Genomic DNA, 25,989 nt, shown 5'->3' with positions numbered 1-25,989 from the left:
TATAAGACTATTTTCCCTTTCTTGTTGACTATTCCTGAGTGAGTTGGGGCCGGATTGTCCTGTGTTTCTCTTAGGCTTCCTTCAGTACCAGCCCCTAATTCCTGGCCCTTCCAGGTTTGTGTTGTCCCCGTGGTTTCATCCTTCCTCAGGGTCTGTGCTTGTGCCAGCGAAATCTGGCACAACCCGTAAGGGATCAGGAACAGGCTCCCCGTTTTCAGCATCATCATGTTGCTGTATCTCTTGGCTCGACTGGATCTGGGCCTGGGGCAGCTGGTCAGCCCCACGTGTATCTGCGTCTGGCTCCTCCTCCTCACGCTCGTCTCTGGCTTTAGGTTGAGCAGCTTTTGTGCAGTGGTTGAGATGATACCACGTGGCACTTCCTTCCACTTGGATGGCAGTTGGTGTTGCGTTGGTGACTTTGTATGGTCCTTCTCTCCTGGGTTCGTTTGTTCCACTTTCTCCTGAAGACTCTGAGATACACGTGGTCACCTGGCTCCACCCCCCTTGGTGGCTCCTTCTCCAACTCTGGAACTCTGTCTTTCTCCTGTTGAAAAATAAGCCTGTGTATGCCAGTTAGTTGTCCCATATAGCGTCTTAATTCAGTTTCCAATTGTTCCAATGGAGGTCCTTTGTGAGGCCCTCGAATGACAGGCGAAGGCATGGGTCGACCCGTAAGCATTTCATGCGGGGTTAGATGCATCGTTCTGTTAGTTTTCATGCGATAACTCATTAGTGTCAGTCGTAGTGCATTAGTCCTTTAAGTTAGTACTCTAATTTAATTTTGTTAATCTTTGTCTTAAGCGTCCGATTCCTCTCTCCACCATACCTTGTGGTTTGAGGAATGTAGACACAGCCTAATCTTTGACATGCAGATGTTAAATCACTTGTTTGAGTGTTTTCTGAATAAACGCCGCCCTATTGCCTGAGCTAATTTGTGACGGAATTCCAAACCTTGGCATGACTTCTCTAGTCAGAACCTTAATTACCGTAACCGCACTTTGGTCTTCTGATGGGACTGCTTCTACCCATCTGTTGAACACTGTTTTTTCAAATATTTCACACTCATTTAGCTGGATGTTAATCATTGTTTGCAAGTATGGTGAAGAAAAACCTTGTTTTCAAAAATTTTCCTAATTCTCCTCAATACCTCCCCCCTTGCGCAATGGTCAAAACCATGCGCAGTAAATGATAAGCAAATCTAAGAACGTCGTTGGTGCAAACAACGTCGAAACGTGTAACCTTAAGCATCAGCAAACTGAAACCAATCTTTTGGGAAGGGAAATTGAAACCAGTATGTCCAAATCCTAAACCCCATATGGGTGGGTTTACCATCAGCCGCCTGAAACCACGCTGTTCCAAAGTCATGCATTAGTGGCCTTCTATACCACAAAGGAAAAATACAATAAAAATGCGACATGCCCCGTTCCAAGACCACTTCTGCTGCCATAGCTGACATATCTGACTCCTGTTCCCCCTCCACCTTTCATCAGCCGGCTTTTCCTATGATGGTTGCAGTCCGTCACTCCATGATCAAGTGAGCCAGTGCTCACAGTGACTCTGCCAAGTAATCGTGACTGTGCCTGATTTAGGTTGTCCCGGGCTTCAAGGTGGGATCTTACCCGTCGTTGGCTAACCAGCCTTCCATACTGGCTTATTGCAGGATGCCGTACCTGGGATACGATCACCCCCACCTATATGGTGGTATAGATCGCAAAGTGGAGGGATGGAGACAGTCATCAGCCGCATCCGCCTTATGCAGCCATATGTGTGCGTAATGAATACAAATCAGGGCGACTATAAAACAAAAGATAATTTATCAGAGTTAAAATTATTAAAGTGTTGCAGCAGTATTAGTGGCATTTGAAGGTAAACCCACTACTTCCGAATCCAATTTGACAACATAGCACGTATGACTCCTTCCCAGCAGATGTGGCGTCAACCCACCTACTGTCCTTTACTAGGGAGATGTGAAAGAAAACAAAAATCACAATATTAAAACTTGCATTTTCAATATTGGGCGACCCACTTTTGTCTTAACCGTTACTCAAAATCACAATTCTCTTCATAATCCTACCCGATTGCCCTACACTATCTATTTAAATTGGACGACCTAATTAAACCTTTTATTCTACCTATTGCTTGCATTTAATGTTCTCCATATTCTGATTCACTACTATACCAAACCCAAACCCTCTATGTTGATCTTAACTAGTTTATTCAACACTGAATTGATACATTGTTTCTATTTACTAATTAACCATATTGTTTTATCTGAAGTGTGCTTGTGTATCCCCTTGTGTACTCCATCACTCGGAGTAGGAGAGGATTCTCCCCTACCTCGGCAGCCCTGACACACAGACGAGAACAGGCTCACATACGCATCCTTTCTTATTTTATTTTACTTATTTATTTTGCATGACATGTCATTGTGGATAACCTAAATTAGAAATTTGGATAACGTTTTATCATACTTATTCGGTCTAATTTTTAAGTATTGCCGATTGTTTTTTCTAAATTATAAGATCACTTTTAATAAATTGTCTATTACTTATCATAATCTCGAAGGAAATATTTTATTTGTGTTGTTATCCTGGCACCTAGACCTCGTCAGGTCCAAGCACCAAAATAACATCCACCTATCCACGCAGAGTCCATGGGTTGGGTCTGCTCCTCCTTTGATGAGTCACTTTACCCTGGCGCCATTGAACCCATTGACTCCTGTGGAGTGTGGTGTGCAGACAATTTTTAACGCTAATTGCTCATGTTTTGGAGTCTAAATAATTATTCCTAAATCCTGTAATCACCATGTAACTTGCTCAGGGACACATCAACACTCAGCCAGGAGAGATGGGGATCGAACCAGCAACCCTTTGGTTACCAGACAACTGCTCTACCTCCTGAGCTAAACGACCCCAGCCACCTCTCCGCTGATTTATTACCTCCGGGTCAGTCCGCATCCGCCCTTTTTGCTTTCTATACATTCCACTCCCTTCTCCAAACACCTTCTCTCTCTGATCCAACCCGTTGTCTCACCAGTGCTCTGTGTACCAAGATGTAATGATATATACCACATGATGTTCCGACGCGATGGAGTCTCCAAGAACCACAGAATCACCAATCCCAGCGGTGGTTCTAGGTTTTTTCTAAAACAGTGGACATGTGTTACATACAGGAACCAATTACAGAGTACATCCAAACGCACAAATAATCTATTAGGCACAATGCAAATTCAATCTCTTTCTCTCTGTTGTCTCTCTGTCCAGCCCCCACCTGCGGGTTTTTTTCATTACTTACGTTCCTTCTCTCTAACTCTCTTTACCTCTCTTTATCTACTTCCTTTGCTTTCACAAATCTCCATAACCATTTTCACTTTCAGTAATCCTTTCCTTTCCTTTCTGGTTTATTCGTTTTTTGGACACTCTCCAAAACTAGATTTATTAATCTTAAAAAGGCCATCGAAAGATATGAATCTCCCCAAAGAAAATTCTAACCGGAAAGCCTTCTCCAATCTCATCGTCACTTCTCGTTGCCAAATCCACACACTCTTCCTCTTCTCTGTCTCACTCTTCACAAATCACTTCATCTGTCCCCTCTAACTTAACTCAATGCTAACTCTTTCTCACTCACTCACTCACTCACTCACTCACTCACTCACATATACAACTTAAAATAGGAATTCACAGATTCTCATCCTTGGAGCTGTCATAGGCATTAACTGCGTGTGTTCCGAGAATCCTAAAGTTTTGGTGAATTTTCCTGCCATGGGGAGGTGAGAGGCATAGTGTGTAAGTGGCTCCAGTGTGGGCCATCATTGGCGTGCCTCTATATTTTATCAGAACCTGCAGTATCGGTTCCTCATCAGCTTGTTTTGTGATTGCTACAAGCTGACCCTCCCCCTGTGGATTCTCTGGGCACCCCTAGTATCCCTGTCCCATAAAGGGACCTGCCTGGTAGCTACCTCCTTGTTCCTGTCTTCCCTGATAGCTGTTACCCTGCCCTTGCTGTGGTGGATAGGGGTTAGCCAAACAATTCCTCCTAATATGTCCTTCCATGTTGCACCCATAACATATTAAAGGACCTCTGCGTTGTCCTTGGGATCCTTGTTGTTGATTGTTTCTAAACTGTCCTTGGTGTCCTTGTTGTAAATTGTTTATATACTGACCTTTGGGCCCCTTATTCTGATTCTGCCTATTCCCATTTGTTGGGTTCCCAGTATTATGTAGGTGTATCTGAATGGTGTATATGAATGGTGGAGTGGGTGACCATTGGCTCTGAAGCTGTTGTACTGGGGGGGAGAATGCCTGTTGAGGAGGTTGGGTTTGTGGTGCGCCCTGCTGGACGGCTTGCAATATTGTATCAACAGACTCTGAAACAACAGCCTGCTTTTTCTTCTCCTTTTCTCTTTTTGTGAGTTCTTCCAACTGAAGCTGAGATAGCTTCCTCTGCACCTCTTTGCTTTGTTCCTGTATTTTGTGTTTATTTTGCCGATATTTCCCCACTGCATGAACCACATGATTGCAGAAGTCTCTATGAGTTTTATTTGTAACCAGTCCAACCACATCATCTAGCTTAACTTTGATTGGGCTAGGTAGAATCTCTATCACAGAGTTTCTGAACATGACCGAAAACACAGGATGGATCTCAGGATCCTCATTCGTCTCCAAGCGCCATCTGTCCACTTGGGCCTGGAGGTAGGATGCAGGATTCTCTGTGTCATTGATGGGGAGGCCTCTCATGTTTTTATGATCGATATGGGTAGGGAACTCCGTTCTTAGTGCGTTCCACATCGCCACTCTGTAGTAATCAAGTGTAGTCCCATCATGCATTCCGTCCATTATGTCCAACCCTCCATTCCTCAGTACAGACTCCATTTTAGATAACCCCAATACTCTTGCCAACAGAGCTTTCAGGTCCCCCACTGCCATTAGCTTTCCCACTGTGAGTTCCTCAAATGTTCGAATCCATTTAGACGCCCCGTTATGAATGTTAGGGAGTTTAGAAATAACTCCCTCCAAGTCCTGTGATCCCCACGGTTGATAGTGGACATGTTGTCCTTTGACTAGAATAGGATAATTACCTGGGAGGGTGTCGGGTGCCTTTCTTCCCCTTCGTGCTCTCCTTAGTTTCCCCCGTGACTGGAGTACCAGGGGGCTTTGTATTGATATACTGCAGCCAGACTCCTCTGTGCCTGGGTCCCCACTGACCCTCCCTTGTGTGTTACATTTATTATCTCCTTCATCTAGTGTGACTTCCCCTTTAAATTCCACGTTGTCTGTTATCAGTGGATGCATGTTAGTTGGTTTGTACGGCGGTGGCTCAAGCTTCAGAGGCAAAGGTTGAGCCTCTTCTTCCTTTGTGATTATTTTTCTGGCCACTCGTAATGCGCGCCACCTCTCTCCCTCCATTTCAAACAAAGCTAGCACTAACCTTTCCCTGTCTCTCATCTCTAAGGCCTTTTTTCCACTTCTGTTAGGTTTGTAGTTCCTTATTACTACCTCCATGTCCCTACACATTATTGGATCAAAAGTCCCTCCCATGGGCCATATCGTGCTTGTTTTAGCTGTTCCTTTCTCCCATTTCTCAGAGATCCTTGTTATCTCATCTCTGAGCAATGGATTGTTTTTGCTCAAAATCTCTACCGCTGTTGGTGCCATTTTAAATTATTACTATTAATTATTATTAATTTATTTGAGTTTATCCTACTAGTTAGTTTAAATACTTTATTATCTCTAAGCTACAAATGTGAACTCTTCCCAAGCGCTCGTCTCCCTCCCGAAGGTTGAAATGTGGCCCCCACCCTTCACTGTTATCTTTAAGGCTGGCCTGCAGGCTCCTGCTCGTCCCCTGTGTGTTTGCTCGTGCACGTGCAGTTAGAGTCAGCGCGAGGAAGTTTAAGTCAAAGAAGATTTACACATTTATTCAGTACTTCAACAAATTAATTATTCTCTATCCGTCTAATTTATTTATGATTATCAACTACTTCAAACAAATTAACTATTCTCTGTCCGCCTAATTTATTTATGACAGAATCAACAACAAAAAATAAACCGGGTCGTAAAAATCTCTGAGGTAACTTAATCCTAACACGACTTAAATACAGACAATAAACCGATTCATACAATTTTAATATTATATTGAAAAATGTCTGAATTGTTTGTAATTAATTACAAAGAAAAAGGTTGACCGAGCTTAGAAACTGGCCTTTTGGTTTAAACATGAAAAGTCGGATGGATAATCAATCAACCAGAATTTCAAACAAGAACCTATTGCCACACAGCACCAAGATCAGAGTTACAGACTGGCCCTTTCTTTAGATCCAACACTGCAGCGTGATTGGAAGATTAGCGGGTCAAACTCATTCAAACGGAACGTCAAGCGACAAGCCCATTCTTTTAAAATAATGGCTGAATACATAACCATTCGAACAGATCAAGAACAAACAAGAAACTTCTCAAAACACCAAGATCAGGATTAGCTAATCACCTGAAGCGGTATCCCAACCAAGAGACTTATCTATTCAAAAAGTGCGAGAAAAAAAGTGCCTGTTTCCTCAAAATAGCAAGATCGGAATCAGAAATTCACCATCATTGGTGCAGGATCTGCAGGTCAACTGCACCAAGATGAGCATTTAAAATTCACTAGTCAGCATCCCAAGAAAGCTCCTCAAATAAAAACGACTGAATTCATTCCCAACTGACAACTCAACTCCAAATAGGATACTGTCAGAAAAATAGGATACTGTCAGGTCTGTTTCTTTCGACCTGCGGGCCTGCTGGCCCTGTCCTTGTTAGAACTTTCCACTAATTCGTTCCTCCACAAGACAGTCACAGGACTTACAGTAAGCCTATTTAACCAAAACACCAAAACACCAAATAACAACAACTCGTATCAAAATAGGGAGCCACAAAGCGTCTTGGTCATTTAGAACCACAGACGCGCGTATGGCCCATGTGCGCGCGCACGTCAATCTCTCCCGCGGAGCCCCCGTATCTCTCACTCGCTCGTTTATCTATAATTTTAGTTCGTTTGATCAAAGAGACACTTTACCTGCTGCTCGGCGTTCAGACGGGGCAAGAACAGATCAAACGACTCTATCCTATATATGGCAAGACAACTTACCCTTGAGCTCTGGTCGTATGATCCGTTCGCGTCCCGTCCTCTGGCCCGGCAGCTGACGAGTCCCTATTTCCTCCTGGTCGTGACGCCAATATATCGGAGATTAATCGAGATTTAAAACACTTAGACTAATTTAAGAGAGAGAGTGCAAAAGAAATCGAGGGGTCCGGAGCAAGAATTGACAAAAGACTTTATCGTGCAGAAAAACAACAACGACAACAGCCTGAGTAGGTCTGCAGAATCACTGCTTGAACTTCGGTCCCAGCCTTACTTTATGCACATACAGGAATTTCTTTACTACAATGGAGGTTCCCTTTACCCAATGGGGTTTCCGCCTAGTCAATCTTCGTCTCAGCGTGTTATCAACCGCGCCCCGGTCTGAGGTCCGCAGGGATTAACCTTGTTAGCCAAGATGACCCAAGGCTGAAAGGTGGAGGTCAACATGACTTGACCCCGCAGTTCCCAGGACATTTCTGTGCACCTACCATCTGCTCTGAACCCAGACTCAGCAAGCTTCATGTGTTTTCCACCATTTAAAATATAAAGCCTATTAATAATCATGGTTTACCATAGAATATACTCACTAATTTCTACCACAGTTTGAACTGATGTCATTTAGGTTGTGTGTATGATACATGCCAAATAAACATAGGGTTACTGTGTTATAAGCTTTTCCATTTGGGTATGTGTATGGGCGAAAAAAAACAAAATACTGCCGAGACAGAACAGGTTAAAGGGGATGGGAGCTGGCACTCATTGGTTTGTTGGACGTTACGCCCAAACCACACCTACGGGTAACTAGGCTGCTTCAGACCAACCCTTTTGACACTTGCGCCGCGACGCAAGTGTCATTTATCCGCCTGTAAAATAGCGATAGCGCCGTAGAACCGCCCACAAAGCTACTTGCGCTTTGCGCTTCCCACTTGCGTTTCAGACCGTTAAAATAGGGCCCTTTATGCTTTTGTAAAACCAAGTGGTATCAATGTTAAACGGTGAATGTGTGTCTCCCCATAAGCCAATTCAAAGGAAAGAATGTTTTAACGGCATACGATATTGAAATTAAGGTTAATCCAGGGTAATCCAGCGAGCAATTTCAGATGTAAAGATAGAGATGGCTACACCAAGCAGAGCTGTTACGTTTCAGTGGCCTTTATCCTCCCTTTTAGTCTGACATTTTTCCATATTCTAGGCTTTTAATTTTGAGTGTCTTTACAAAACATTGTTTAATGTACGGTACTATAACATTTCACTGTATAATAGTAGTCTGCTGTATTTGTTTTATTTATTTATTTAATATTTACTTCAATAGCATTCAGCGTGAAGGAGAGGGAGATTGGAACGCACCTGACACTGTCCTCGCCTCTTATCCCAAACTATCATGGACCGGCCGATGGTTGCAGGCTGAGCGCGCTACAATCATCGCGCTAAATACAGACTAGTAAGCGTATAGGCTATGTCTAATGTCTGACTAACCTCAGTGCATCAGCGTCATTTCAAAAATGTTTCGTTACGTGTAGTAGACTACTTTAGCTAGACAGACAGCTGCGATGTAACCTGAATTCGTTAAAGTGAATAAATGCGTGTGGTAATTCGCTTGTTTAAAATACCAAATTAGACCAAATTTGTTCGAAATTAGAACTAAAAGCAATGTAATCGAAAAGACACCACTCTTAAGAGTTTCCCAATATAGATTAGTCGGCATACAGTGCTCTGCTTAGATTAGGCAAGGCAAGGCAACTTTATTTATGTCGCACTATTCATACACGAGGCATATTCAAAGTACTGCCTCGTTTCATGACATATTATTTTATCATATCATGAAATGAAATGATAAAAGAAAATATGTAAGTAAAAGAAAACAAAGGCAAAATAAAAAAGAATGCATACAATCAAATTATATAATATAATAAAATAGCAAAGTTAAGAAATGCATTGTAGAAATTCTTGTGACTTGTTTTAAAAGGGGTCAGAGTTCGGGCAAGTCTTGATTAAGCTTCAATATGCCTAAATGTTTTGAATTTAGGCCTAATATTGAATACAGTTATTTATGTTGTATAATGCATTAATGACCTACGACACAGAATAGCAATAGTTATGTATTGCATTATAACATCTTTGAGCTCGGTCTCCGCTGATTGGACTAATACCAGACATTGGAATGCAGTCTTACTGCACTGCATTGAGTTATGCGTGATGCTCTAATATCAGGTATTTTAAGAGCATAACGTTTACAACTCTGTCCGAGGGAAGAGCGTGAATTTTGCAGACGGATATGCCTTGGCAAGTGTATTCAGATTTGAAAAAGGACATTTTGAAATATATATTGCGATAGGAAACATTTGTGTAGCAGCCTATACACAACAATATACACAACAGAACTGATAAGGTAAGCCAAATGATTAACATTAGATATCATTTGATGTTACACACTATATGAGTTTGTAATCCATGGGGTATCAATGTTAAACAGTGAAAAAATATTTGCGAAAATACATTAACGTAAAGTAATATCAAGTAAGTTGACCGCATTGTAAGTCAAGAATGACCACATAATTGGCCCAAATAGGATAGGTTTTTCTATTTTGCATTCCAACAACACCACCACCAACCTTGTGAGTAGTACGTCTCTAGAATGCATATGGGTTGGGAATGTTTGTGCTTCTACTGCTACTCTTTTCTGGTGAAGTTTCTTGTTCTTTGGTGTGTGTGTGGGTGTGTGTCTGTGTGTTTGTGTTAGTGCGTGTGAGAGAGAGGGAGAGGGACTAATGAATGTTCGCTGTCCCCTTATGAACAATTACAAGTAGGTTTTTCAAAGGCTGAAACACACGGAAGTTATATTCTACTATACACAACACGCATTTCAACGTGGAACCATTTGCTACTATTCTGTTCGAAATCCCCAAACCACAGCTGTTTTTCACGATCTACGGCCATTATCTATTCTATTCTGTAACACGCACGCACATATTCATATTATTTAATACAGTTTATTCTAAGGTGCGCCAGACGAGTAGTGCCTATGTTAGTAGTGCAATGGCCCCCTAATGTGTGAGAGGTTATTCTTCATGCACTAATCATGCCAAGTTGCATATTAATGGGAACTAAAAAATGCATTTCCTGCAGAAAATGCAGTGAGTGTTGTGGTGCAAAGTGTGGTTGAAAAAATGTTGATGGCTGAAATCAAGTGAAAAGATTTGAACAGAGCTCAAAAGTTTAAATGGCGCAAGCAATGTTAAGATGCACACAAATTAAAACATGTAAAATGGTTGGAAACAAATAAAGTAAAGAGTTAAACAAATATCTAAAGTGATAAAGAACATTGAATACATTTGAAATATAGAATAGCTGAGCTGTTCCAAAACATTAGCATTTAGCTTCTTCCGGAAGCACCCCAGATATTTAGGAAGCACCTTGCCTCTGACCATATTAGTGTGGCTCCCCGCATACAAACGGCTGATATATAACAATCATACTTCGAATCGATTGATAATTTTAGCACCAGTGAAACAAGAAATACCGTAACCGTTTAAGCTTAACATTTTGTTTCTAGCTTAAACATTGAGATTGTTAGACTCTGCATTGTCCGAAATGGTTAGCTTTTGTGATAGCTGCCTTGGGCTAGAGCGGGTGGAATTCTCACGCTCTAGCCTCAACGTAAGTCAATGAGACCAACTGAAAATATATGAAGTGGGTATAAAATGTAACAGTTGATTCTGAATAAAGTATAAATTATGTAAAAAGAAAAAATTTACAAAAAAGCAAAACAAAATGTAAAGATATATTTGTGACACTGGAATCCGCGAGCAGCTGATCATGTAAGAGAAGGTGATGCAGTCGCATTAAACGAAGGAAGATGGTGCGATCTACAAGGAGACCAGAGGAACTGTCCTTACGAGGCTTTTGTCGGGATAAAAAGCAAGTGGTCAGCAAAATAAATAATATGTTGCGTTTTTTCACTTGTAAATAGTCAATTGCACTTGTAGCCTACACTCAGACTTGAACTCATTCTTGCATGCGGGTTTCTTCATTCATAAAAACATTCGGGAGCAGTGTTTCCCATACATTGAACAATGTGTGACGCAGTGCCACAGAATCAACACCGAGCGCCACAATTTTTTTCTTTTTATGTTTTAGCGATTTTGAAATATAAATATCGTTCCGTTCGTTCAGCTCCGCGTAGCAATCTTTCTCCCTGTCATTCTCGTTCACACACGCACACAGAGACAAGCACGCACACAGAGACAAGCGCCCATACATGTCAATGGTGCGCGGGTACACTACCACTTATTGGATAAAACTGCGTATCATACATGCACACTAGGGATGTGTCGGTCGCGACCGATTCGTTACAACGAACGAATCCCGAACGTGAACGACAAGAACTGGTTCCCCAAAACAAGAAGAACTGGTTCTTTGATTATTTTTTTTAAACATAAACCAAAAATATGGTCACGTAAATAAAATACACAAACGAACAGAGCTTCGTCTCCCCGCGACTTATATTGATTGAGTCTACAACGTTCTCAAAGATTCAGCCAATGAGAGGTAGCAATGGTGTTGGAATGGCACCTGGGTAAACCAATGACAAGGCGGTACCGTCGAATATGCACACTTTCTGTCTGACGTATCTTGGGTCATACCATTCGACGTGGGGCCACTCATATATCCCTAAATTTTTTCGAAAATAGACTTGACCTCCATCTGTTTATTGGATAAACGCATTTCCCAATCCCAGGAGTCTTTGCTCCATTCTACGTCAATTTAAGAACAAACAAAGAAATTAAACTGCAGTTCGTATTTTTTATTTATGACCATGAAAGTTCTGGAATGCCTGAACAATGAAGAATTAAATGTAAAGTAAAATAAAATTATAAATGTAAAACCATGAATGAAATATAGAGAGTAAGCAAGTGGTATAAATATTGGTGGGACGTTTGCTTATACTATATAGTGTATCTTCTCAATTTCCACGGGGTTTAGAGCCTAGAAGTGGTTTAAATCAGTGGTTTTCAAACTGTGGGGGGCGCCAGAGTTCTTCAGAAAGTCGATGATTCAAATCATCAGTCGTACTTCAACTGCAGAAGTAACATAACTAAATCAATTGTCAACCGTTTATCTTCGTGCAAACCATTTAACAAATCTACACACTTGTATCTTCAATAATATCTAAACAGAATTTCGATATCATTTAAAATTTCTTCAGAATCACAGTTTTAGTTTCATACCGCTTTGTTTTCAGCTGTTTTCATTGAAGACGTCAGCCCACTGATACACCTACTTCTAGACATCGTAACTCATTCATTTTTCAACCTTTTACCATCGTTCAAACCATTAAACAAATCTACACACTTATATCTTCAATACTATCCAAACGGAATTTTGATAGCATTTATGCTTTTTTCAGAATCACAGTTTTAGTTTCAAACCGGCATCGTTTTCAGTTGTTTATAATAATTTAGGTCACCATAGCAACGCCGGTAAACAAACCCCGCCGAATAGTCGAATCTCTGGGGCCGTATTACAGAAACTTCCTATCTTAAGTCCTAAGTTAAGATAGGAGAAGTGGAGATAGGATTTTTCTCAATTTGGTATTACAGAAACATATCCTATCTTAATTTAGGAATCCTATCTTATCTCAGGTTAAGATATCCTAAGTAGGCGATCTAGCATCGACATTCAGCTTTTATGTCTGTTACCTAGCAACTGATGAAACTTGTTGTCGGATCACGTCACTTCACAGCTGACAACTGTAATGATCCTAAAATATCCAAAGACAACTGCTAGCTATGGATGGGATTGGGAAAATACAACGTTGGGCCGAAAATTTTAAAGCGGACGAAATAGAAAAGTTGGTGAGTTTAGTAGAAAGCTCAAAGGAAATATTGTATGGGAAATTTTCTATGAGTCTGACCAAAGAAAAGAAAGACCAAGAATGGCTGAAAATAGCCGAAAAGGTGAGCACCGTATCAGGGATCAGTAGAAACGTTGAAAACGTCAAGAAAAAAATTACCACACTCACAAGTGACGTTAAGAAAAAAGCAACGTTAATTTGTAAAGACCGGAGAATTACCGGTGGTGGCAACTCTTCCGCTACCCCCCTGACACCGGCGGAGGACCGGATTGTGGGACTCCTCAGCAAGGCTGACTACGAGGGTAAGGCCAGTTTATAGACCTCCGTAAAGTGCTGTTGGTAGACACGGAGAGCCTGTCGGAGATCCTTTTGTTTTTTTCGGAATGACTTCTCCCGTTTGACTCTGCACATTGTTTACTTTGCACATTAAGGACCAATAAAACACCAAATAAGATTTGAAAAGCTTTGGAAGTTTACTTACAACCCTATTTACATGGTTTGTAGTCAACATATAAGATCGATCGGACGGCGAATTGCATTGCGTATCCGACATCCCGACGGAGAACTTTGAAGAGTGAATTCGCTTATGTCTATCTTATAATGTTTGACGTTCTCGTTCTCCCTGCTAGTGATTATGTTTCTTGACTTTATATTATAGCTGCTATGATATGATATATGATAAGAAAGACATACTAATTAACATTCTGGCTGTCCATGCAGGCATCGATGGAGGCTTTGAGACTGGGTTGCCAGTGGACTTCTTGGAGACCACAACTTCAGTCAGTGAAGTTGTTGAAGTCGATGCTACACAACCGCCTCCTGGTAAGATGTTAGGCTACTTGTAAGACGTTGTGATGATGATGACTTGGGGTCATATGTCAGCTAACCTGTCATTGATCTCGTCATTCATAATCTGTTTATAGCTTAAATGACATTACATGAATGTGCATACATTAAATCATCTAACATATCTGGCACCAGGATTATTTCCCTTTCATTGGTATGCTAATCAGAATTCTCTTTGTTTTTGCAGAAAAGAAAACACGTCCGCTGAAGTCATCACCAGAAACCCTTGCTCTGCTAGAAATTGAGAGGGAGAAGCTTCAATTATACAGAGAAAGAGTCGCCATTGAAAGAGAGCGACTCCTCCTTGAGAGGGAAAAATTTGAATGGGAGAAGAGTAGGGCCAGAGTGTGCAAAAAATGTTTAACTGAAATATAAATGAATGAATTGTAATCTTGACCATTGTGTTGCTTCTATTTTTAATTTAGGTTTAAAAAAATCTAATATAAGTCGATTTCTTGTGTTCATTCCATTGAAATGGACATCCTGTGCCTCTTCGGGGTGCTCCATATCCTGATCTGGTATGTCTGGATCTGGGAGGTTTGCCAGTCTGCAGATGTTGTGTCGCACAGCTGTCGCTTTGATAAACAGAACGACCTTCTCTGGAGTATATTGGAGATATCCACCACTCATGTCATGGCACCTCCATCTAACATGAGGAAAATATGCAGTTTTAGAAAGATCTTGCAATATGTCTTTAGTAGACCTAAGTAGGCCTTGAGCTAGAGGGCCTTACAATGCACTCACACCTTCCAAATGAAACACACCATGCACAGGCCTTTGACTACTTTATGAATATACCTGCTCTTCCAGACTCCGAACAGACGTTCCACTCTTGCCCTGCATTTTTTGTGTGCTTGGTTGTATCTGATAATACAAAGCAAATATCATAAACTGAGTGTCCTAACAACACAAATGTAAGAATACTTATATATAAGCTATGCTTTTTTATTTAGCATGCCGCATGTCTTGTGGTGTGCGCTCATTGGCTACTGGCGTCAAAAGAAAGGGTTTTAATGGGTAGCCAGAATCCCCAAGCAGCCATCCACTCAAACCACTTTCCCCCAGATACGTATTGATGTCACTGCAGATAGACTAGTTGTTACAACAAGTAAAACCACATTTCTAACAATATAGGCCTAGGGAAATAGTCTTAATCATATACGCCACCTTGTGTTGAAGACGAAGGCGTCATGACTTGACCCAGGCCACTTCGCTACTAAATGTCGGATGAGCATGTTATGGTCTCCTATTGCCTGAATATTGATCGCATGGTATCCTTTACGGCAAACATAGGTAGCTTCATCCTCTTTGGGCGCTTTAATTGGAAATAAGGATCCGTCCACCAGTCCTATTACACCCGGCATCCTTGCGTGTTCATAGAAGGCTTCCTTGATGATGTTGAGTTCATCACCCGTTGGAAACTTAATGTAACGTCGGGCTAATCCGCCAATGGCTTTTGCCACCTCAGTTAAATTACGCGACACTGCAGGTTGTGAAAGTTTACCTATATCGGCTACTTCGCTCTGAAAGTCACCTTTTGCAAAAAGTCTCAGCGCATTTGTCAGCTGTACGACAACAGGCAGAGCCCCATGACGGCGTGTCGGTCTCTCCAGAAAAGGTCGTAGCTCCTCGGCCAAACCCAGGATCATGGCCCGGGGAAGCCTGTACCGGCTTATAAGTGTTGTATCGCCGAAACGTAAAACATCGTTGGGATCACTCAAAAGCCTTTCCACAAACATATTTCGTAGATCCCCATTAGGCCTACGTCTACGATTTTGCTGCGCTATATGTAATAAAAGAGCAGCCATCTCGCTAATTTGTAACCGTAAATGACAGTTATGACAGTTGTGACAGCTGATGGGTCGTCCTAAAGTTAGGACCGTTTATTTGGGATTTTGGTGATTTAGGATATTTCTGTAATACACATTTCCTATCTGGAGTTAAGATAAGAACACTGACTTTAGGATCGGACGTTCTGTAATGACTTTTCTCCTAAATCCGGTCCTAACCCTTGTTACCATAGTTACCAAACAGATAAGATAGGATTTACGAGTCAGGAAGTTTCTGTAATACGGCCCCTGGACTGAAAAGGCAGATCTGATTCGACCCTGAATGAATCTGTGTAAACTGGCAGTTTACACAGATTAAGATGTTCAAATGTATTTAAAAAAGGTTAAGCTAAAACATGCTTAGATAAAGTTGTTAAATTGTGTTACGAAACGTGTTTAAAAACGCACAAAGATGTTGTAATGTTTCAGAAATATGTTTAAAATATTCTGACGTGTTGCTGAAAAAATATGTCTCAAATGTTTCAAAAATATGTTTAAAATGTTTGAAAATTATGATCAGAGATGTTTAAAATGTGTAAAATAATTAAGATAGCTTTCAAAACACAGGTATTTAGAAATACCTGTGTATTTCGGCCCCCCGCCGTCTCGCGGGGGGGGGGCGGCAGACACCAAATAACGAACGAATCAAAACGAACGAATCAAATAAACGAATCGTTATAGTGAACTGAACTGAAAGAACTAGTTCCCGGAAAAGAATCAATCTGCCCATCCCTAATGCACACGCACTGACAGCGGATTCGCCTGCTCCTCCTCTCAATGCGCCTACAAAGGCAAACCCGAAGCAGCAGGATATGTAAGGGATAATGTAATGTATAGAACTCCGGTAATTATCTGGAAAATAAGCCCTGACAGGGCGAACTTGCTTATTTTAGATCATGACCGGCGATGTTCTCTACATATCCCGCTTATTACACAGCTACTTACCACAACGAAAAAATAACTTCACATGGTGTGTCTTTTTACAAATTATTTGATACCAGCATTCGTAGTGTTGATCAGCAGAGAAATAGTCCGCCAGAGATGTTGACGTCGCTTAGCAACCGAAGACGCTGGGGTTGACAAGTTACCGGTACTTGCGGAGTGTGTAGTAGAAACTATAACCGAATCATCTATCACTTCAACTAGCTAAACGCATGAGGAATTGGAGAGTCCGGATCAAGTAGTGATGGAGAATTCATTGAAACCCGCAAACGAGAAACAATAAAGCCGAGTGAGGTTTGCAAAGACACTGCCGGGCCATCCGATTCCGGTCTTTCTTAATCTTTCAAACTGAACTGTGTTGCATATCGTATGACCGCCCTTGGTACATGCTCAGAATTGGCTTATTGATAAGGACAGTCAGCCATACATTCCTTTAAGCATGTGGTCATCGCCTGCAGTCAATCTAAACGATGGGAGGACGTCAATACGCCTTAGCCCCAGACTGCCTGGCTCTGTATGAGGCCCAGCTCTGAGTCAAGAGGTGGTTTCTCTGCTTTCCACCATTAGATATTTAGGCCTAATAATAATCATGGTTTACCATAGAATCCTCATCCTCATCCTCCTCATCGTCATCCGCTTATCCGGGGTCGGGTCGCGGGGGGAGCAGCTCAAGCAGGGGGCCCCAGACTTCCCTTTCCCGGGCCACATTGACCAGCTCTGACGGGGGGATCCCGAGGCGTTCCCAGGCCAGTGTTGAGATATAATCTCTCCACCTAGTCCTGGGTCTTCCACAAGGTCTCCTCCCCACTGGACGTGCCTGAAACACCTCCCAAGGAAGGCGCCCAGTGGGCATCCTTACCAGATGCCCGAACCACCTCAGCTGACTCCTTTCTAAGTAAAGGAGCAGCGGCTCTAATCCGAGTTCCTCACGGATGGCTGAGCTTCTCACCCTATCCCTAAGGGAGACGCCAGCCACCCTTCTGAGAAAACTCATCTCGGCCGCTTGTACCCGCGATCTCGTCCTTTCGGTCATCACCCAGCCCTCATGACCATAGGTGAGGATAGGAACGAAGATCGACCGGTAGATCGAGATCTTTGCCTTGCGGCTCAGCTCTCTTTTCGTTACAACGGTGCGGTAAAGCGAACGCAATACCGCCCCCGCTGCTCCGATTCTCCGGCCAATCTCACGCTCCATAGTACCCTCACTCGCGAACAAGACCCCGAGGTACTTGAACTCCTTCACTTGGGCTAAGGACTCATTTCCTACCCGGAGTAAGCAATCCACCGGTTTCCTGCTAAGAGTCATGGCCTCAGATTTAGCGGTGCTGATCCTCATCCCAGCCGATTCACACTCGGCCGCCAGCCGATCCAGTGAGTGCTGAAGGTCACAGGCCGATGATCCAATGAGGACCACATCATCTGCAAAAAGCAGGGACGAGATCCTCAGACCACCGAACTGCAACCCCTCCCCACCACGACTACGCCTCGATATCCTGTCCATGTATATCACAAACAGGATTGGTGACAAGGCGCAGCCCTGGCGGAGACCAGCACCCACTGAGAACGAAACTGACTGGCTGCCGAGAACACGAACACAGCTCTCGCTTTGGGAGTACAAAGATTGGATGGCCCTGAGGATAGACCCCCTTACCCCATACTCCCGCAGCACCTCCCACAGTTTCTCCCGGGGGACCCGGTCATACGCCTTCTCCAGATCCACAAAACACATGTAGACCGGATGGGCATACTCCCAGGCCCCCTCCAGGATCCTTGCGAGAGTGAAGAGCTGGTCCGTAGTTCCACGTCCGGGGCGAAAACCGCATTGTTCCTCTTCAATCTGAGGTTCGACGATCGGCCGAACCCTCCTTTCCAGCACCTTGGAGTAGACTTTACCAGGGAGGCTGAGAAGTGTGATACCCCGGTAATTGGCACACACTCTCTGGTCCCCCTTTTTGAACAGGGGAACCACCACCCCGGTTTGCCACTCCTTTGGCACTGTACCCGACTCCCACGCGATGTTGAATAGGCGTGTCAACCATGACAGCCCCTCAACACCCAGAGCCTTTAGCATTTCTGGCTGGATCTCATAAATCCCTGGGGCTTTGCCACTGCGGAGATGTTTGACTACCTCAGTGACCTCCACCAGGGAAATTGACGACGAAACACCATCAACCTCGAGCTCTGCCTCCAACATAGAGGGCGTGTTATTTGGATTCAGGAGTTCCTCAAAGTGTTCCTTCCAACGTCCGACGACCTCCTCAGTTGAGGTCAACAGAGTCCCATCCTTACTGTACACAGCTTGGATGGTTCCCCGTTTCCCCCTCCTGAGGTGCCGGATAGTCTTCCAGAAACACTTTGGTGCCGACCGAAAGTCCTTCTCCATGGCCTCTCCGAACTTCTCCCACACCCGCTGCTTAGCCTCCGACACGGCAGCCGCTGCAGCCCTTCGAGCCTGTCGGTACCCTGCAACCGAGTCAGGAGTCCTCCAGGATATCATATCCCGGAAGGCCTCCTTCTTCAGTCGGACGGCTTCCCTGACCACCGTAGTCCACCACGGTGTCCGAGGGTTACCGCCCCTTGAGGAGCCTAAGACCCTGAGGCCACAGCTAGCCACCGCAGCTTCAGCAATGGAGGCTTTGAACACCGCCCACTCCGGCTCAATGCCCCCAACCTCCACAGGAATGCCAGAAAAGCTCAGCCGGAGGTGTGAGTTGAAGATACCTAGGACGGGGGCCTCCTCCAGACGTTCCCAGTTCACCCGCACTACTCGTTTGGGCTTACCAGGCCTATCCGGAAATTTCCCCCATTCCCTGATCCAACTCACAACCAGATGGTGGTCGGTTGACAGTTCCGCCCCTCTCTTTACCCGAGTGTCCAAAACATGCGGCCTCAGATCAGATGACACGATCACGAAATCGATCATCGATCTTCGGCCTAGGGTACTCTGGTACCAGGTACACTTATGAGCACCCTTATGTTCGAACATGGTGTTTGTTATGGATAATCCATGACTAGCACAGAAGTCCAATAACAAACGACCGCTCGGGTTTAGATCAGGGAGGCCGTTCCTCCCCACCACGCCTCTCCAGGTGTCTCCATCGTTGCCCACGTGGGCGTTGAAGTCTCCCAGCAGAACTACGGAGTCCCCTACTGGAGCCCCATACAGGACTCCATTCAGGGTCTCCAAGAAGGCCGAGTACTCTGAGCTGCTGTTTGGTGCATACGCACAAACAACAGTCAGAGTTTTCCCCCCTACAACCCTTAGGCGCAGGGAGGCGACCCTCTCGTCTACCGGGGTAAACTCCAACACAGCGGCGCTCAGCCGGGGATTTATGAGTATCCCCACACCCGCCCGGCGCCTCACGCCCTTGGCAACTCCGGAGAAGAATAGAGTCCAACCCTTATCCAGGAGTACGGTACCAGAGCTGAGACTGTGCGTGGAGGTAAGCCCCACCAGATCTAACTGATAGCGCTCCACCTCCCTCACAAGCTCCGGTTCCTTTCCCCACAGCGAGGTGACGTTCCACGTCCCCAGAGCCAGCTTCTGCCGCCCGGGTCTGGTCTGTTGAGACCCCTGACCTTCGCTGCCACCCATGTGGCTGCGCACCCGACCCCAACGGGTCTTCCCACAGGTGGTGGGCCCATGGGATGAAGAGAGGGGGGGTGCCACGTAGTTTGTTCGGGCTATGCCCGACCGGGCTCCGTGGCAAACCCGGCCACCAGGCGCTCGCCATCGAGCCCTCCGTCTGGGCCTAGCTCCAGACGGGGGCCCCGGGCTTCCTCCGGGCCGGGTCACATCTCCTCTTTTTTCGTTATTCATTGGAGTTTTATGAACCATTCTTAGTCTGGCCCCTCACCTGAGACCACTCTGCCATGAGAGACCCTACCAGGAGCACAAGGCTCCAGACAACACAGCTCTCAGGTTCACAGGGACACGCAAACCTCTCCACCACGATAAGGTGACGGTTCCAGGAGAGGCCATAGAATATAATCATTAATTTCTTCCATAAGTGATACCAAAGACTTCATTAGAGGCGAAAAATCAGTTGTTTTCCTTGACAGCGGTCAATTATACTCATGATTATACTTAACAACGGTGAATTATCAAATATAATTCACCGCCGGAAGTTGTGAAGGGCCCATACATGGCATTGAGAAGACCCGTGTAATAATTGAGATCAATGTGAAATGCTATATATATATATGAAATTTAGATAAATTACGGTGTTAGACCCCCAGGCCGTTCTGCCGGCGATTTAAATTCGCTCTGCAGCATAGGCTGGAGATCGGGTCTCCCGGTGGGCTGGTCCACTTTTTTTTTTCTTGACTCCGTACGCAGTCCCGCCTTCTCCAGTAAACCAAGAAAGCCTGCGCCATGACGAACGGGGGATTTTACCCCCTCTGTCTCACTGAACAACACAAACGCGAGCGCGCCAGCCAATTGAACGAAGCCCTTTCCATTAAATAAGTATTTTCCACCGATCGCGAACACGTTCTGGTTCACAGAAAGTGTTGAAATCTTAAACAGAAAAATGAAGTCAGTGCCCGCAAAATACTCTTTGTCCTGAGGTCGACCCGGGAGAGAATAACAATCCTCCCGATGACAATTAATTACGTCCCCGGGACGACGGGACAACGTTAATTTTAATCCCTGGTGGGTAGTCGGGCAGGCGAGGGGTCGTATCAGGAGGGCAGGCGAGGAGCAGGAAACAGGGGAGCAGACAGGCCAGCAGGGACTCGACAACAGGCGGGTGGTCAGACAGGCGAGGGTTCGGGAACAGGCAGGATCAGCGTTGGAGAAAAGTTCTGGAGTTGCCGGAAAGCTCTGTGAGTAACCAGAGACGATCTGGCAGAGACTAAGTAAAGAGAGAGGATTGATATAGAGGAAGCAGGTGAAGGTGAATTAGGTGCGATCAGCTTGGCAGGCAGGTGAACGGGAAAATCAGAAGCGGACCGTGACAAGTCTAGTGATCTAAATAAACAAGAACCTGGATTCTGGGATTTAGCCTCTATCTGGGGGACGAGACAGATGAACAGCAAAACAACCAATGAAACAGACGTGTTTGGTAGCGAGTACGCTAACACCCCAGCAAGCAAGCAAGCTAGAAACCTACAGGGCTCACAACAAAACGGTTGAGCAAACACATTTTTACAGAGACTACCAACATCAAGAAAGCCACAATTCAAGGAGGACAAGGTCAATTCGGCACCCGATTTGCTGTCTTTTTCTTTCAGTTCACGCTATTCCTGAGAAGCTCGCCCAACGTTTACTCATGTCTGGCCTCTCTGTCGGGCAGTCTCCATTTTTTCTTATTCTGTACCCCCGACATTGAGTTTCTCCATCTCTTTTACAATCCCTTCGCTACTTGTGTTTATATAGAGCCGGTTCCGTGTTTGTGGGTCTGTAGTGGCGTAAAGCAATTTGTTACTTTGCGTGACCCGAGACTCCCGTGAGAGTGGGTGGTGGGTCGCCGGCAGAAACTTGCATATACCTTTCTCCATCAAGGGGGAGTCGAAACAGCGACCAATCGACCCATAAAGTGTTATAGAACCATCACAATGAACCTTAACCTGTTATATTAAGGTAACTTAAGCCAAAAATGTTGCATAGTTCCCCTTTAATAGTTATTGAATTGCTAATGATGGAATTTGGAATCTACCTAAATTGTAATTGTGTTATTGTGCTTCAATCGCTTGAAGTTTGATATGCCGTCGCAATAGCGCTTTTCTGTGGTTGATTTTGTAAAAATGGTGCGATGTGTAATCACTTTGAAAAACGTATAAATGTTGGCTTAAAGATGTTTCATGACTAGAATGTCCTGCGGGAAATACCTATGCACATAATCTTAACCTCATCCATGTTGACCGACTGTGTGTGTTTTTTTTTTAGAACAAAACTTGCACAATATTGATGATAAATTACATAAAGAAATGAAGTGACAATGGGTATTTAATTAAGTCTATTCCATTAATAATTTTGAAATTCGGGGCTAAATAATAAAGACACAGCTAAATGACTTACCAATTAAGGGAAATTGTAGTCGTCGCTGAACATAGGCTGTAAAATGGATACATATTAACAGTAAGAACAAAATGGTTAGAAATCCACGGGGAATGTAATACATTACTTTAACTACTTTAATTGTTAACACATGCTTTATGATTATTACGTTATTGAAACATATTTCTACAAACATTGAATAACATTTGTTTCTGTCCTTAGGTTCAAAAGTAATACATTTAAATATGAAGGCATTCGGAATCATATTTATAGGTACGTCTTGTAACAAAGAATATATTTTCACGTTTATAGTTTGCTTTAAAAAGAAAAATCTAAAACAAACACATTTACCAACCCATGCAGTTTTAGGAATCACAAATGCTACAGCAGAGGGTCCCACGACAACTAATGTAGGGCCGACCTCAGGCACTGAAAGACCAACAACGACTACTGAGGAAACCAAGACTATTACAATGGGAACCCCCAACATCACCCCAATACCAACAAAAAGAACCCAACCCGAAACTACAAGAACAACAACAACTAAAGGACTCACAACAACAGTTGCTGCACCAAAATTGTGTACGACGTGTATGTGTAAATGTCTAAAACTGTGTAAAACTGTAGGACCCACCAATACTACTGCAGGACCCATGATTAATACTGCAGGACCAACAATGGGTTCTGCAGGCCTAACAATGACAACGGCAATACCAACAACTACTACCATTGGAACCACAACAACAAATAAAAGATCAGCAACTTTTAGAGCAGGACGTTCAACTAATACTGTGGGAGCAATAACGACAACTGAAAGACCTCCAATAACAACTGTAAGACCAACAACAACTACTGAGGGACATACAACTACTACAGCAGGACCCTCAACAACAACTGCTGTACCAACATCAACAACTGCTGCACCAACAATGACAACTGCAGGACCAACAACGATAACTGAAGGACCCACAATGATAACTGCAGGACTAACAACGCCAACAGCAGAACCATCTACAACAACTACAGGACCAAACAGAACCACTGCAGTACAAAAAACAACACCTGTAGGTCCCAAAACAACTAATGCAAGACCCATAACAACAACTACAGGAGCCACAACAACGATTAAAAGACCCACACCTACAACTGCTGCACCAACAATGGGTCCTGCAGGCCTAACAATGACAACGGCAATAACAACAACTGCTACCGTTGGAACCACAACAACAAATAAAAGATCAACAACTTTTAGAGCAGGACGTTCAACAAATTCTGTGGGAGCAATAACGACAACTGAAAGCCCTGCAATAACAACTGTAAGACCAACAACAACTACTGAGGGACATGCAACTACTACAGCAGGACCCTCAACAACAACTGCAGGACCAACAACAACAGCAGGACCGACTAAGACAACTGCGGGACCCACAATGACAACTGCTGGACTGACCATAACAACTGCAGGACCAATAACAACAACTGAAGGACCCACGACTACCACAGCGGGACCAACAACAAAAACTGCTGAACAAACAACTGCCGGAGCAAGTGCATTAAGTTCAGGACAAACCCCCAAAACTTTAGAAACAACAACAACTACTGCAGGACCTACAACTAAAACTGTAAGGACAATAACAACAACTAAAACAACTTCAGGACCAAGAACAAAAACTGCAGGTCCATCAACTACTAAAGCAGGACCCAAAACGGCAACAGGACCAATAACGACAACTGCTGAACTGACATCAACAACTGCAGGACAGCCAACTACGACAGCAAAACCAGCGAGAACAACGACAGGACATAAAACTACTGTAGAACCAATACAAACTGCAAGATCCACATCAACAACAGCAAAACCTGCAAGAACAACTGCAGGACCAACAACTACGACAGAAAAACCTGCAAAATCGTCTTCAGGACCAACAAAAACAGGAAGACCAAACACAAAAACTGAAAGACTAGTACCCAAAACAACAACTAAAGGACATACAACAACAACAGCCTCAGAACCAACAAGTACTAAAGCAGGACCAACAACATCAGCAACAGCAAGACCAAAAACGACCACTGGTGTACTAACAAAGACCACTGCAGGACCATCAACAACTGGACTAAAAACAAAAACTGCAGAACTTCCAACAACTCCAGGACCCACAACAAGAACTGCAGGACCAACATCCACAACAGACAGACCCCAATTCCCAACAGGAGGACAAACAACTGAAGGACGAACGACGACAGCTGCAGGAGTAATAAAAACATATGCAAGACAGACAACTACCACAGCAGGACTCACTACAACTGCAGTAGAAAAATTAACAACTGTAGGACCAAAAAGGACAACTGCTGAAACAACATCAACAACTGCAGGCCCAAAAACGACAACAGAGAGAACAGCCAAAACAACTGCAAGACCAAGAACAACAGCAGGAACATCATCAACTGTAGGATTGTTTACTTTTACTGCAATACCCATAACAACCACTTCAGGAACATCATCAACAGCAGGACAAACCACAACAACCAATATTCTAGCAACAACATCTGCAATATCAACAATTGCAGCAACAGCAGCTCTGACTGCGCTATCGACAACGGCAACTGCTGAACCAGAATCAGCAGCTAGGGTAGCAACAACGAGAGCTTCTGAACTTAAAAGTGCTGGTCAAAAATCGACAACTGCTGAACCAACAAAAGCAACCACTGCAGGAATAACAAAAACTGAAGACAAAACAACAACAGCCTCAGAACCAATTACTTCTACATCAGGACACACAACAACAACAACCGGACCAATAACGACAACTGGTGAACTAACGAAAAACACTGCAGGAACATCAACAAAAGGACGAAAAACAACAACTGCCGAACTTCCAACAACAGCAGGACCAAGAACGACTGCAGGAACATCATCAACGGTAGGACAAACCACGACAACTACAGGATCAGCAACAACATCTGCAGGATCAACAATTGCAGCAACAGCAGCACTGACTATGGGATCGACAACGGCAAATGCTGAACCAAAATCAGCAGCAAATGTACCAACAACGAAAACTTCTGAACTTACAACTCAAGCACAAATATCGACCACTGCTGATCCAAAAAAAGCAACAACTGCAGGAATAACAAAAACGACTACAGTACCAACAACATCAACTTCTGTACCAACAACTACTAAAGCAGGACCAGCAGGACCAACAACAACAACTGCTGAACCAACATCAACAATTGCAGTACCAACAACTACGACAGCAAAACCTGCAACATCGTCTTCAGGATCAGCAACAGGAAGACCAAACACAAAAACGGCAAGACCATTCACTTCTACTGCAGTACCCAAAACAACAACTAAAGGACCTACAACAACAGCCTCAGAACATTCAAGTACTACAGCAGGA

The 25,989-nt window shown here is 43.8% G+C and overlaps 3 protein-coding genes across 3 annotated transcripts in view; all 3 read left to right on the top strand.

Moving 5' to 3' along the window:
* Positions 1-25,989, top strand: part of LOC132454064 (uncharacterized) — a 167,130-nt gene that overhangs the window by 43,197 nt on the left and 97,944 nt on the right. The window lies entirely within an intron of this gene.
* LOC132453725 (integumentary mucin C.1-like) overlaps positions 1-25,989 on the top strand; it is a gene marked incomplete at its 3' end in the record, with an annotated part of 68,293 nt that overhangs the window by 34,768 nt on the left and 7,536 nt on the right. The window contains exon 2 of the mRNA XM_060046670.1: positions 25,511-25,716. Within this exon, the coding sequence (XP_059902653.1) occupies positions 25,511-25,716 (206 nt within the window). The remainder of the gene's footprint in view (positions 1-25,510; positions 25,717-25,989) is intronic.
* Positions 12,629-15,367, top strand: LOC132454062 (myb/SANT-like DNA-binding domain-containing protein 4). Its single transcript, XM_060047230.1, has 3 exons — positions 12,629-13,269; positions 13,688-13,789; positions 14,001-15,367. The coding sequence occupies exons 1-3, from the start codon at positions 12,903-12,905 to the stop codon at positions 14,186-14,188; spliced, it is 657 nt and encodes a 218-aa protein (XP_059903213.1). The 5' UTR covers positions 12,629-12,902; the 3' UTR covers positions 14,189-15,367.

The sequence above is a fragment of the Gadus macrocephalus genome, chromosome 3 (assembly GCF_031168955.1).
Source record: "Gadus macrocephalus chromosome 3, ASM3116895v1".
Lineage (NCBI taxonomy): Eukaryota > Metazoa > Chordata > Actinopteri > Gadiformes > Gadidae > Gadus > Gadus macrocephalus.
This window is presented reverse-complemented; position numbering and strand designations above follow the sequence as displayed.